The following is a 13,006-nucleotide window of genomic DNA, read 5'->3' on the forward strand; positions in this document are numbered from 1 at the left end:
CGCTAGTTAGCGTAGCCTCCAGTGATGGTGGATAAACAGTTTTCCTGGAACATTAGTTGTTGCTCTGCCACTGGCACATTGAGCAGCATTGATTGACAGCGCTAAGACCCGCCTCCTGGCTCTGATTGGTGCCTTTCTTCAGTCGGTAGCTCAGACAGGAGGTCGATCTTTTCACAGATTGTCTCTCATATTACACTGCGGTGACATGATAGCAGTTTTAAAACATGTTTTAAAAGTTACACACTGCAGCTTTGTAACAGATTTATTGGTTTCTAAAGGATCCATTTATAGGTCTGAGCTTTAACTTCCTGGTTGATGCTTGAAGTGATGCCTCAGTGTTTCCACACCGTGTTCTCCTCATGATGACATGTATTTTTTGGAGAGCACCAGTCCTCCCACCCCTGCCCTCCACCTCCTTACTTCATAGGAGGGATGATTTTCTCAGACCTGCAAACTTCCCCTTTTTCCCTGAAAACGTATTGAAGTTATCGTGACTGATCAGTTCCACTTCATGTTCATGAGTCGACACTCAAATCTGATATGAATTCTTCTTCCCTGATTGGCCTTTGATTCATGTTGGCTCTCTCATATTGTTTGAAGGCACAATAATCTTCCATTTAAATTCGTAATAAAAAAATTCCCTCATTTTTCTTGGCATACAGAAATAATGTTAACCTTAACCTGACAGCAGAGGTTTGATCTACAGTTCAGTAATTTTCTTCTGTGAGATGAATCATGGAGATGCATGAGTCACCTCAGCTCTCTTAAAAGCACTTTAATGTCACAAAGTGTTGGGATTATTTGCGTGTGTTTCCAAGAAAGTGTGCTCTACACCTGCTCAAAGAGAATGAAAGTTGGGTTGGATTTTTACTGACCTTTAGGGAACGAACGTGTTATTTAGGAGCTTCCTGTGCTGTTTGAACACGCCGGATACCAAAACCAAGATCTTCGCTCAGTTAATCTCCATCTGAACAATCGAAAGGTGGGGGAGTGAGTCGCAGGAAACGTAAAGATGCAACCTGTGTGTTTGTTTGTTTGTATGGCATGTGGGTGCTGCATGATGATGGTGAGGATGATGTCATCCGGCAACTTGTTGTGGTCGGATTGTGTTTGCAACGCTGGAATGAATAAGTCAAGGTGAGACAGAAAGGAAGAGTTTCCCAACTGGGTTTAAACTACAGTGTGGATATAAAGTCATCGTGCTGAACATCCAGCGGCCCACACACAGTTTACCCACAATCCCATGGGCCACAGTTAGCAGCTACTTCTAAGACTCCCTCAGAAAATCAGCACATTCACCAGCATGCAAAATGAGCAGAGAAGCAAAAGAATTAATCAATAAAAATATCGATTAAATAGCAGATTAAAAAAACATTGAAAATAAAATACATTGAGGGAAAATCTCTTTTTACCTAATAATCATAACAGTAACAATTGCTCATGTTACTAATATTATTATTGTTACTGTTGTTATTAATGATATTTCACAATAATAACCCTAAACTATTATTCAAAGAAATTTTAAAAATATGAAAAAATGAAATCTTAGTGGCAGATAAATTAAGGAAGAAGAAACAAAAAAAATTCAGACAAATAATGAAGGAAATAATAAAACAACAAAAAATAACAGTAAAATCCAAGTTAAATAATAACAAATTTAACAAAGGAATTAAAAAAATGACCAGTTTATTTTTTAATACAATAAATATACGACCATAAAAACAAAAAGGATAGAAAAGAAACGTCACAAAGTAAAACAAACAAAATAAATAAATAAAATAAACCAAAAATTATTACAGAATAAAAGAAAAACACACAAAAACATTTTATTAAGAATAAAATAAAATACTCAAAAATAATTAAAACTCTGATTATAGAAACCAGATGAGACACAAAGTTTTTAATCTGGATACAGCAGAGATCACAGAAACCCAGAGTGGTTCTGGTTCTGGTGGTTCTGGTGGTCCCATCAGGACCATCAGAACCATCAGGACCACCAGAACCACCACGACCATCAGAACCTGGCTGGAAGCAGGATGTGCAGATCCTGCTGAGAGGAGCTTCTGGTGGCAGCAGAGTGGAAGTCGGTCCGACAGAACCGGCTGGAACATCTGGACCGCTGCGGTCCGGGAGGAGGCTGGAGGAGAACAAGATGGAGGACAGAGGTCAGCAACAGGAAGGACGTTCATGCGTGGGGGCGGAGTCCAAAATAAAACATTTCATTAACAGAAACAAATTTGGAAATGTGAGGGTGTCATTCTGGTGATTCACTGGAAGGAAGACGTTGTTAGCAGCTGCTGCTCATGTCTGATTAAAGCGAAGACGCCTCACAACTCATGGTTCTTAATCACTATCACCATGGCAACAACATCACAGCCGACCGGAGGTTAAAGATCTGCCTTAGCAGCTCCAACGTGGCAGGAACCAAACAGAACCACCAACGGTCCGATGAGCTGTCGCCGTCGGCAACAAGGATGTGCAAACAGTTTTTAATGCATTATTTTTAAAAAATTAATGAATAATACTTGGTGTACTTTGAGGTGAATGAAACAAAAACACACAACTAAACATCTACAAATCAATAAGGATCAACAAAACTGGGTTTTGCAAAAAAAAAAAAAATCCACTTTAATATAAACAAAATAATTTCTAGAAAATGAGAATTAAATAAAATTGTGACAAAATATGTGATTACATTAATATTCACCCTTTTCAGTGAGTAATTAGTAGAAGCTCCTTTGTGTGGATTGATGTGCAGCTTCCCCTGACTGATACGTTTTAATGAGCTCTTCTCTGATTGGTTGGAGTGATGCAACGATGAACCAATCACTTATTTTATATTAAATATTTGTAATTAATTGTCCTCATTTACATTTTGTATAAATCCATTTTCACTTTGACATTAATTGGCTCTTCGTATTTTTTGGTAAAAAACAAAAAAAAAAAAACGGTCGAGTTCTGTTGATCATGATTGATTAATAAAAACAATAAAAAGTGTAAAAATGGGTGAATACGTTTTATATGCTCAAAATTGTGTTTGTGTGACATCATTTACAAGATAGCAGGGAATATTTAATGTATTTAAATGACTTTTCTGATCCGTGTTTTTACAATATTCAGGTTCAGAACAGAACCTGAACAGAACCATCAGAAAGAGTCCAGTGAAGCTCCTGAAGGAAACCAGTCACATTTAGGTTGTGGGCTTAAACATGAACATTTCCATAAATACATCAACACGTTGTTTTTTCTGCAGAGGAGAAACCTGAAGGCAGGAAGTTAAAGGAGGGTCCAGAACCGGAGACGGACAGATAAAAGTAGAAACTGGAAGCGATGATACCTGATGATTAATGATTAGCTAACGGTCAGTTACAGCCGCTCAACCTCTGAGGTGATGCAGTTACTGCTTCGTTTGGTGGAACAGTTTTTATCTTACAGGTTGAAGGTTTTCTGTTGTTTCTCCCTCTGCATGTCAGTGATCTCTCTGGGTACTCCAACTTCCTCACAGTCCAAAAACAGGACTGAGATTAATTTAATTGATGGATTAATTGATCAGGTCTTTTTCAGATCAAACAGATGCTGTGGGTAACAAGAAGCCGCGTTTCAGGCGTTCAGCCGACAGAACCAAGCTGGTCTTGTTAAATCCTGAATCATCGGATTACCAAACCTTCCTGAGCTGAGATTATGCATAGAGATTATGTGCTTTTGTTTAACTTAGAATGTCTTATTTTCAGTGTTTAATCTCAGATTGTGGGAATAACCATAGCAACCAGTATTTCTTAGATTTTTACTCTGTTTATCCCAGACAAAATCTCATTCCAAAGAAGGTTCCTGCCTTTCAAGCAGACATTTTTTCTTCACATTGGTTTGTAATCACCCATAATCATGAATCATTGATCGTTTGGCTCTGTGTGGTTCTGGAGGTTCTGCCCATGTTCGGTCTGCTCTTTGCAGAAATGCTGCGGTTTTGCTCCTCTGATGCTGGATCTGCTCTCTGCGTTTCTTCTGTGGTTTTTATGAGTTTTACAGTCAGATGCTGTTGCTTCCACACCAGATCAAGAAACACAAACGTTATTCTCTCTGTTTTTGCTGCAGGCAGCTTCACTCCTCACTCTGTCACAGCTGGAGCATCAAAACAAACCTCATAACACTGAAAGAGGGAAGCTGAAGAATTTGGATTCATGCAGAGGTTGCATTGGCATGTTTTTAGTTTAATATAAAATTCTTGATTTGATTGAAATGCATAATGTTGCCAGGCGTATTTGGTTAAAGAATCCATCAATTCTGATCGATATGAACGTCTCCGGACTGAAACAGAGGACACAAATATCCGCTGGGTTGAATCTGACTGAAAAGGAGCGTTAGAGGTGGAAGAACCGGCCGGACGGGTGGGTTGCACCACCTCCAGGTTGTGAAACAGAAAGCGGGGAGCTGCCAGGTTTTGCTTTTCAGACTGAACAGAACTTCCAGAGGATTTTCACCCAAAGACACAAACATCAGCTCATACAGAAAAAGAAATCACTTTTAGGCAACAGATGGCTTTTCTGATTCACTTTCCTTTTGTGTATTTTTTAAAACATATCTTTGGCTGTTGAGTAAATATTAATATTAATACAGTAATTATGTTTTCCATTCTGCCCACTGTGTGGTGGAGCTTATCCTCCACCATCTGTTTGTTGTATTTGTGGTTTCTGAACTTTCAGCCCTGCATTAAACTGATCACAGATCAGATCAGAGATAAACTGCTGGAGTGAAAACTGAACTCCTGGGTTGATTCCGGCTGCGCAGGTCGAGCCGGCAGCAGATTACTGCGGACTGAGGTGTGGATTATTTGTTGTTATGGCATCTGAAGGCTCCAACCTCAGCTCTGAGTCTGTCTCATGTCTGCGTGTTTGTGGATCAATCTGCCCAACTTAAAAACTCCATCCACTTTCCCGTCCTGAAACCGCAGCTCCCGCCGTGGCGCAACGCTCCACACACACACAGAGAAATTCTGACTTCTCTTTCCTCTGCGGCGCACTGCTGCAGCTGCGGCCTCTCTCCGCTCACTCTGTGACATAACTGGAGTTTCCCTTCTGCAAGAGCAGCCGCCACTGCATAAATACTACGAGGCGTGCTGGCAGAAGTTCATTCTAACCCAAAGACAGGCGTAAGCAGAGAGGGCTGCCGGCTCCAGCAGACTGCCAAGTGTTTCAGTCGGACACCAGAGGATGACGGGATACAAAATCACAGCGGGTGACGTGGAGGCCGGGCCTCAGGACAGGATGGAGGTCCTGGTGCAGAAGAAGTCGTCCACAGGGTGGCTGTGGAAGGTGCTGGCGGTGCTGCTCTTACTGGCGCTTTGCCTTGGAGGCGCCCGGCTCTACGTTTGGTACCAGCTCGAAAGATCACATTCAACAGTAAGGAGATCCTCCTGAATGTCTGGGTTTAATCTGAAGTCTGGTTTCACCTCTGGAGCATGTTTTTAATCAATGTTTCCTCTCCTCCAGACGCAGGCAGGACACACAGCAGCACCAATCAGAATGGACTCTGACGAGGCAGCAGGTGAGCATCAGCTGGTGTTTATTCACATGAAGACAGAAAGCTTCTGTTAAAGATCATCTGAGCTCATATTTGTCTTCTCCTCCTCAGGTGCTCACTCCACGCTGAAAGAAATGAGCAAAAAGGCAAAAGCAGCCATTCATCTAGAAGGTGAGTCCCGGCCGGCTGCAACCCAGAGCTCCCAGACGTTTTACTGAAGGAAGAGTTTCACTCCTTCAACATGTTTTTACAAAAGTTAACGTAAAAATTAGTCATTAGAAAAATGACTCATGGAAAAATAAAGTCTAATGAAGTACTGATGACTGACCAAAACATCATTTAATGTTTAAAAATGACATCAGATGGACCAAAACATGGAGTTATGTGGGAATTTTGATATTTTCAGGCTCAAAATTAAAATAATTGATATGAATAACTACAAAATCAGGAAAAACAAACATTTTTCAAAATCACAAAATCTTACATCTCTGGTCTAGTTTCCAGTGCAAATATCTGAGTTTTTTCAGGAAGATACAGGAGTTTGTTTTAAATGAATAATTATTTGATATTTATAAAGACGTTCTAGTTCCACTGGGAGATTATTTCACTCATAATAAGTGAAATAATCCATCAGTGGAAGCAGAACTTTTTATTCAAGATTAAGAAATGATTTACCTAAAATAAGCTCTTATGTTTTACCAAGCGGACTGAGATGTTTGCACTAAAACTAGACAGAAATATTTGGTAATATTTGATGTTTTTGCAGTGTTGACCCACCTGCGGCTCCAAGGCAGAGATTTAACTTGTGAATCTTTTCAGGTCATTACGACGAAAATAGCAACGCGACGGCCGTGGAGTGGCGCGACCGCGTGGGCCAGGCCTTCTCTCAGGGCGGTTTCCGTCTCCATGACAACCAGATCATCATCCCAGAGAACGGCCTGTACTTCGTCTACAGCCAGGTGTCCTTCCGGGTGTCCCGGTCCAGCGACCAGGAGGACGAGTGGCGCCCGCCGTCCCTCAGCCACCGCGTCCGCAGGATGTCTCAGGCCATCGGAACCAAGGTGTCCCTACTGAGCGCCGTGAGGTCGGCCTGCCAGAACGTCCAGGAGGACGGCGAGCGGTCGGGCCACGGCTGCTACAGCACCATCTACCTGGGCGCCGTGTTCCAGCTGGACAAAGGGGACACGCTGGAGACGGAGACCAACCAGCTGAAGGAGCTGGACACGGACGAGGGCAAGACCTTCTTTGGCGTGTTCGCGCTTTGAGCCACTGCTGTGATACTAAGAGACTGATCCTGGACAGGGTTTAAAAAAATGCACATTTTTATACTTTTATTCAGTCTGAAGGTGATGTAGAAATGCTAACATCTCCATGGAGATGGAACTAGACTTTATGAACTGTAACAGTTTGAAACTTTATCTCTGTTTTAGGCACTTTTTGACTTTATTTATGTTGATCTCAGATTGTAAGACTAGACTTCTGCTGTAGCAGATTGAAGTGTATTTCTCCACTATTTACATTTATGTATTTATTTATATTTATTGGTATTTAAATTTGTGGGATTATTGGTTTAATATTATATTTAATATGAATAAAAATGCAGAAAAATTAACAAAAACTGAAGTAGATTTCTGAGACTTGAGAGAGACTTGAAGGCGAGTTGGAAGTTCCAGTTTGCACGCACACACACACACACGCACACACACACACACGCACACACACACACCCTCTCTCTCAAACACACATACTCTCTTAAACACACACACACTCACACAAAGTTGGCAAAAGTTGTTTGAAATTCCTCCCCAGCCAGCAGATACTTCCTTTGTTAGCTCACAGCAGCGGAGGGGAATTTCCTGCTCGTTTTCAGTGACCCACTGACTGCTGTGTCAGGTGGAGGCCCGCAGAAGTCTCAGCCTAGATCGGGTTTTCCCCGGTGACGCCCCCTCACAACCCACACACACACACACAGTAACACACCCTGCAACCTTCCTCCTCTCCTCAGCCACCATTACCACACACTCTGCCTTCAATCAGCTGGAAACTGAGACAACACGGGAAGCTGTTTTCTATATGTGTGTGTGTGTGTGTGTGTGTGTGTGTTGTGGGATCATGGGACTACACCACAGCTGGTTTGCATCACACCATCATCATCTAAAAACACACTTGAACACTAACAGTGGCAGCAGTGGGAGCGATTTGTCTGCGTTTGCGCCCATCGTCCCGGTAATGAGGCTGAAAACAAACCCAACTTTCTGCTTAATGAGCTCTTCCTTTTGTTCCCACTGGTCATCCAGAAAAATGCCTCCACACAAACACTGTTGACCTCAAATGATAAACCCCTGGAAAGGTCTCAGGAAGTCAGAAAACAGACATCTGGTGACCCCTAGTGGAGCCACAGGAGACGGCTTGTCCAGTGAAAAAACTNACACACACACACACAGTAACACACCCTGCAACCTTCCTCCTCTCCTCAGCCACCATTACCACACACTCTGCCTTCAATCAGCTGGAAACTGAGACAACACGGGAAGCTGTTTTCTATATGTGTGTGTGTGTGTGTGTGTGTGTGTGTTGTGGGATCATGGGACTACACCACAGCTGGTTTGCATCACACCATCATCATCTAAAAACACACTTGAACACTAACAGTGGCAGCAGTGGGAGCGATTTGTCTGCGTTTGCGCCCATCGTCCCGGTAATGAGGCTGAAAACAAACCCAACTTTCTGCTTAATGAGCTCTTCCTTTTGTTCCCACTGGTCATCCAGAAAAATGCCTCCACACAAACACTGTTGACCTCAAATGATAAACCCCTGGAAAGGTCTCAGGAAGTCAGAAAACAGACATCTGGTGACCCCTAGTGGAGCCACAGGAGACGGCTTGTCCAGTGAAAAAACTATTTATTCATATTACCACATATTAGCATACACATACTCTGAAATATATTAACATTTAAGATCTTTAGATATAGTGTGTACAAATATCCCCAAATCCATGTTTATTAGCATACATGTGCAGGATAATAGAACATTTCTTGTGGTTTGCTGCATTCGTATGTTACACAATCCGACCCACTGAGCTAAAACTGTAAAACTGAACGTCCGTCATCGTTTGGGCTAAAGTGCAGATTCACAGCCAGCAGCTGGAGAATATCTGATGAACTAGTTTTACCTGCGGATGGAGCTTATTGGTCGTTCCTTCAGAATAAAACAGATTCTCTTCCTTCATCTTTAACTTTGACACGTTTGCAAAACATTCAAGGACAAAAAGGAAAAAAACTGAAATTATTTATGAACATCTTCATAAAAATTAGAAAAAGCTCACAAAGATGAAGTGCAACAGAAATCATGCGTTTATTCACAAAGCTTTGCAAAAAGTTCTCACACCCCACTGACTTTCCCTTTATGTTCCCACAGACCTCAGGCAGCTTTTTAGGATTTCATGGCCAGCAGAAAGTAGTGCAGAGTTGTGAGAAGTTGCCATGGCAATCATTAGTTGGCAATTTGCCACGTAAGGGAAATAGAACAAAGAAGTAGCTCCTTCAGTCGACGTTTTACACTACATGTCGCCTATGGTTGGCATGGTGGTGGCAGCATCATGCTATGTGGACAGATGAAGCTAAATCCGGACAGTCCAGGAAGAAAACCTGAGCTTCACCTGCATTCTACAAGCTATTCACGCACAGGTGCTCTTTACACTGGCATGCCGCACTTTTCAGATCTAAATCAGTTAGAAAAAAACAAAATTTTCCTTGCACTTGAAAATTTGGACTACTTTGTTTTGATCTCTCAGATAAAGTCCCAGTAAAACAAGATGAAGCTAAAATGTGAAAATGTTCAGGGGTGTGAGACGTTTAGCAAGGTGCTGCTGATTTATGATTATTATTTTCTATATTCTGCAGTAAGAGAGCAAACTAAGCTGAAGCCAAGAAAATGTCAAGCCGCTTAAACATTTCATTTAGATTTTTAAATCAGGTGAATAAACACGTTTAGAGTCTTCGGCTCACTTAAAGGCCGTTTCAGGAGGAGTTTTTCCTGCTGTTGAATCTAAAACTGCATCTTTCTGACATCAAGCTGAGATCAACAGCAGTCAAACGTTAATCTGGATTCAGAATAATTCACCAAACGTTTTTCTGCTGCTGAACTGTTGACCCAGACCTGAATGACCAATTTACAACATGACAGGGGTCAAAGGTCAGTTACAGTATTTTATATCTTGAAGGTTGTGTGAACCTCTGAAGATAAGTCCTGGGGATGTTTACTGAGCTCAGACAATAAACGAGAAACTTCAGCTGCATAAAAATGTGTCGGTGGAAGCGCTTCAGGAACGATGCGTTCAGGACCGTGTGGGAGATGTTAGCGTTTTCAAATCCATCAAAGTGGGCGGAGCTACAAGACACAACCCAGAGTGATCAGGACGAGAACCTGCAGAGGTTCTGGTCTGTCCAGAACCAGCGGCGGTTCTGGTCTGTCCAGAACCAGCGGCGGTTCTGGTCTGTCCAGAACCAGCGGCGGTTCTGGTCTGTCCAGAACCGGCGGTTCTGGTCTGTCCAGAACCGGCGGTTCTGCCGTCAGGCCCTCGCTCCTCCTCACCTCTGCAGTCAGTCTCTCTCTCAGTCGTCCTTTTAGCGCCACATTATGTAAAAAATCAACTGGGTTTTAAAATGAAAAAAAAAAAAAAACAAAAAAAAAACAACATAATTAAAATCAAATTATGTAATATTTGATGCCAAACTTATTCAAATCCTTGCAATACTTTCTGCCGCATTATGTAATGATATTATTAGATTATGAAACGATTATTAAAAAATAAGGGGGGAGCATTTTTTATAAATGATGATTTAATAATGTGGCACATTATGTAATAAACTGTTTGTGTTCTTCCTAATCATCATATTTCTAATAATCATATTGTAGATCATATCTGCATTTACATTGAAACTTTGGCCAATAAATGCAGCTTTTGGTCCAGAACCTTCAGGATTAACCAACATGTTGTTCAACTTAACTTAAAATATTTTATTAGATTTTGTGTCGATTATTAGGAAGCATGATTTTAATGATGTTTTATTACAATTGAACGTCTGATCTTTTTACATTATTACATAATGTGGTGTTGCAGTTGGAGCAGAGACTCGCTCCACGGCGTGTTCACATGAGAAATAAATCACATGTGAAACGCCAGGCTCACTGTTCCACCTCCTGACTCACCACCAGGGGGCGTCACTGAGTGACATAAAGCAAAAGGAGAATTCACCTGCAGTAGCCACCTTTCCACCCAAAGAGGGCAGCACTGACACAGTTTTAGGCTTAATTTGCAGAATTAAAGAAATTTACACAGAAACCTAAATATAGAAACTTTAAGGACCAATTCAGAAAGTTTATCTGCAAAAATAAAAGTTGATTTTACTCTAAGGTGAGATGATGCAAGAGTCGAAGCTTTGTTGAAAAAGTAAAGATGTTCTGTATCAGTTCCTCTGGTTTACGCATCAGAACAAAGAAACTTTTGTGTTTGGTACACAGAGCATCATCCCTCCACCACCGTGCTGGTCAGTTGGTAGGATGTGTCCATCAGGAGCCTCCAATCGGCCCTGATGTTCAGGTTTCTCCGATTGGTTGATGAGAATTAGGTTTTTGTGGTTTGTACGTTTATCGTCTGACCTCTGGGTGAACTTACGACCTTCCACCCCTGGGAAGGTCAGCAGCTGTCCTACATGTCCTCCACGGGGGAATGAGGTTTCTGCCTGCAGCATGTTGGACTTCAGAGAGACACACATTGATGAGCAGGATGTCTCTGTTCTGTTGCGTAAACCTGAACTGAAGGAAGTTCAGTTTCTTCCATCATTTACAGATTATGATTGGATCCTATCCGCTGATTTGTTCCTGATCTTGATGTCAGGAAACAACAAGCTGCACATCCCTCATGAGGCTTTAATGAAGCAGGAAGTTTCTCGTTTGTCTGATTTTAAAACACCAGAACCGGGTCAGAAACTCAGCAGGATGTGAGACTGTGTGTGTTTTCATAACTGAACAATCTTAGATCACAAGAAATTAAAAATCCCCAAGAAAAAAACATGAAAAACTAATGAAGGTTCAGAAATATCCCAGTTCATCTCTTCTGCTCTGCATTTATCGTCAAGGTTTATATTGAAACGCAGTCTGGACAACAGACATCCACACATGCTGACCCCTGACCTCTAGGGTATGGCTATTAAATAAATCACATGACAACTTTTGGATAAACGCCGCGTTCCCGGGAACGTTGAATAAAATCTGTACATTGCTTTTATCAGTCCGTAACTTTCAGTTTTCTCCTGAAAAGTGAACAAAGAATCAGACGACACCTCCGTGACGAAACAGATCAAATATTACAGAACGATAAAAACCATCTACTGCATGAGGAACAAACCAGACAGAGACGAAATCGCAGAAAAACACAAACACGCACGTTTTTCCAAGAACATCCCCGTCTCCGTGGAGAGCGTGAACATTCAGACGACCTCTGACCTCTGGAGGTCAGAGACGCTGGCTGCGGCTGCCATGTGTGCTTCGTTTCTGGGTTTGGATGCAGAACGGTGAGGACGGGTGTTGACCTGTGGACTCCTGCCCAGCAGAGTGACCGTCTCAGTCGTGTCCCGTTTGTGTTTTGTGTGTCCACCACCCCCTCACCCCCAGCCCCACCCTGATCCCCCCGGTGTCCCCTCGCCTCACCACCTACTTGTAGAGCAGCGGGATCTGGCTGTTGTGACAGTGGTTGCGGCTCATCTTGCTGTCCGCCGGGTAGAGGCTGGACGAGTTGGAGAAGGATGGCGGCAGGGAGTGATTGTCCGCGGTGGGGTTGGGGTATCCCGGAGGGGGAAGCAGCGACTTGGGATCGGTCTGGGACGCGGGCGGCGGGGCGTTGTGGTTCTGATTCTGGCCTGAGGTGGGTTGGCGGCGGTTGCGTATTGCCTGACGCTCGGCCAGCTGGTTGCGAAGTGCAGACACCCTCTCTTCTTTCTAGAAAACCCGTTGACAGGAGAGCTTTAGTCTTCTAGCGACTGCAGAGTACTTTGTCTGCTCACTCTTATTCTGTCCAAGTCACAAAGCATTAACGTAAACTACCTGTTAAACACAGCAACAAAAGGAACAATGCAACCACAGAGGGCAAGACGCAGCAACAACAGGCAACCACAACGGGCACAATGGACTTTATCCTAAACCAGAACTGGAATTTCATATGAAAACAACATTTGTGCTAAAATAAAAGCGATTATGAATTTGGTGGAATAATTACATTTTAACATAACCCCCATTGTGGTTTTTGCTTCTGTGTTGGGGATTGTTGCATTGCGTGCTGTGTATTTTACAACCGTTTTTTTAATGGTTCAAAAAGACATTTTTTAATTGTAAAGTGTTAATTTTATTTTTGAACCATTTTAACACCTTATTTATTGTAAAGTGTTGATTTTATTTTTGAACCATTTTTATGTATTGTTTTTGAAACCTT

General features: G+C 42.3%; 2 protein-coding genes across 2 annotated transcripts in view; one reads left to right on the forward strand and one right to left on the reverse strand.

Moving 5' to 3' along the window:
* The first annotated feature begins 4,358 nt into the window (after positions 1 to 4,358).
* Positions 4,359 to 7,920, forward strand: tnfb (tumor necrosis factor b (TNF superfamily, member 2)). Its single transcript, XM_007576010.2, has 4 exons — positions 4,359 to 5,396; positions 5,487 to 5,541; positions 5,629 to 5,688; positions 6,337 to 7,920. The coding sequence occupies exons 1-4, from the start codon at positions 5,208 to 5,210 to the stop codon at positions 6,780 to 6,782; spliced, it is 750 nt and encodes a 249-aa protein (XP_007576072.1). The 5' UTR covers positions 4,359 to 5,207; the 3' UTR covers positions 6,783 to 7,920.
* Positions 7,921 to 9,254: 1,334 nt separating this feature from the next.
* gabbr1a (gamma-aminobutyric acid (GABA) B receptor, 1a) overlaps positions 9,255 to 13,006 on the reverse strand; it is a 93,802-nt gene continuing 90,050 nt past the window's right edge. Inside the window, exon 24 of the mRNA XM_007576011.2 lies at positions 9,255 to 12,516. Within this exon, the coding sequence (XP_007576073.1) occupies positions 12,232 to 12,516 (285 nt within the window). The 3' untranslated portion in view covers positions 9,255 to 12,231. The remainder of the gene's footprint in view (positions 12,517 to 13,006) is intronic.

Source organism: Poecilia formosa, unplaced genomic scaffold, assembly GCF_000485575.1.
Source record: "Poecilia formosa unplaced genomic scaffold, Poecilia_formosa-5.1.2 Scaffold394, whole genome shotgun sequence".
NCBI classification, from domain to species: domain Eukaryota; kingdom Metazoa; phylum Chordata; class Actinopteri; order Cyprinodontiformes; family Poeciliidae; genus Poecilia; species Poecilia formosa.

Coding starts and splice junctions, on each gene's coding strand:
- tnfb (XM_007576010.2), top strand. CDS start 5,208: ATGACGGGATACAAAATCACAGCGGGTGACGTGGAGGCCGGGCCTCAG. Junction 5,397..5,486: donor TCGAAAGATCACATTCAACA/GTAAGGAGATCC, acceptor CCTCTCCTCCAG/ACGCAGGCAGGACACACAGC. Junction 5,542..5,628: donor GGACTCTGACGAGGCAGCAG/GTGAGCATCAGC, acceptor TCTCCTCCTCAG/GTGCTCACTCCACGCTGAAA.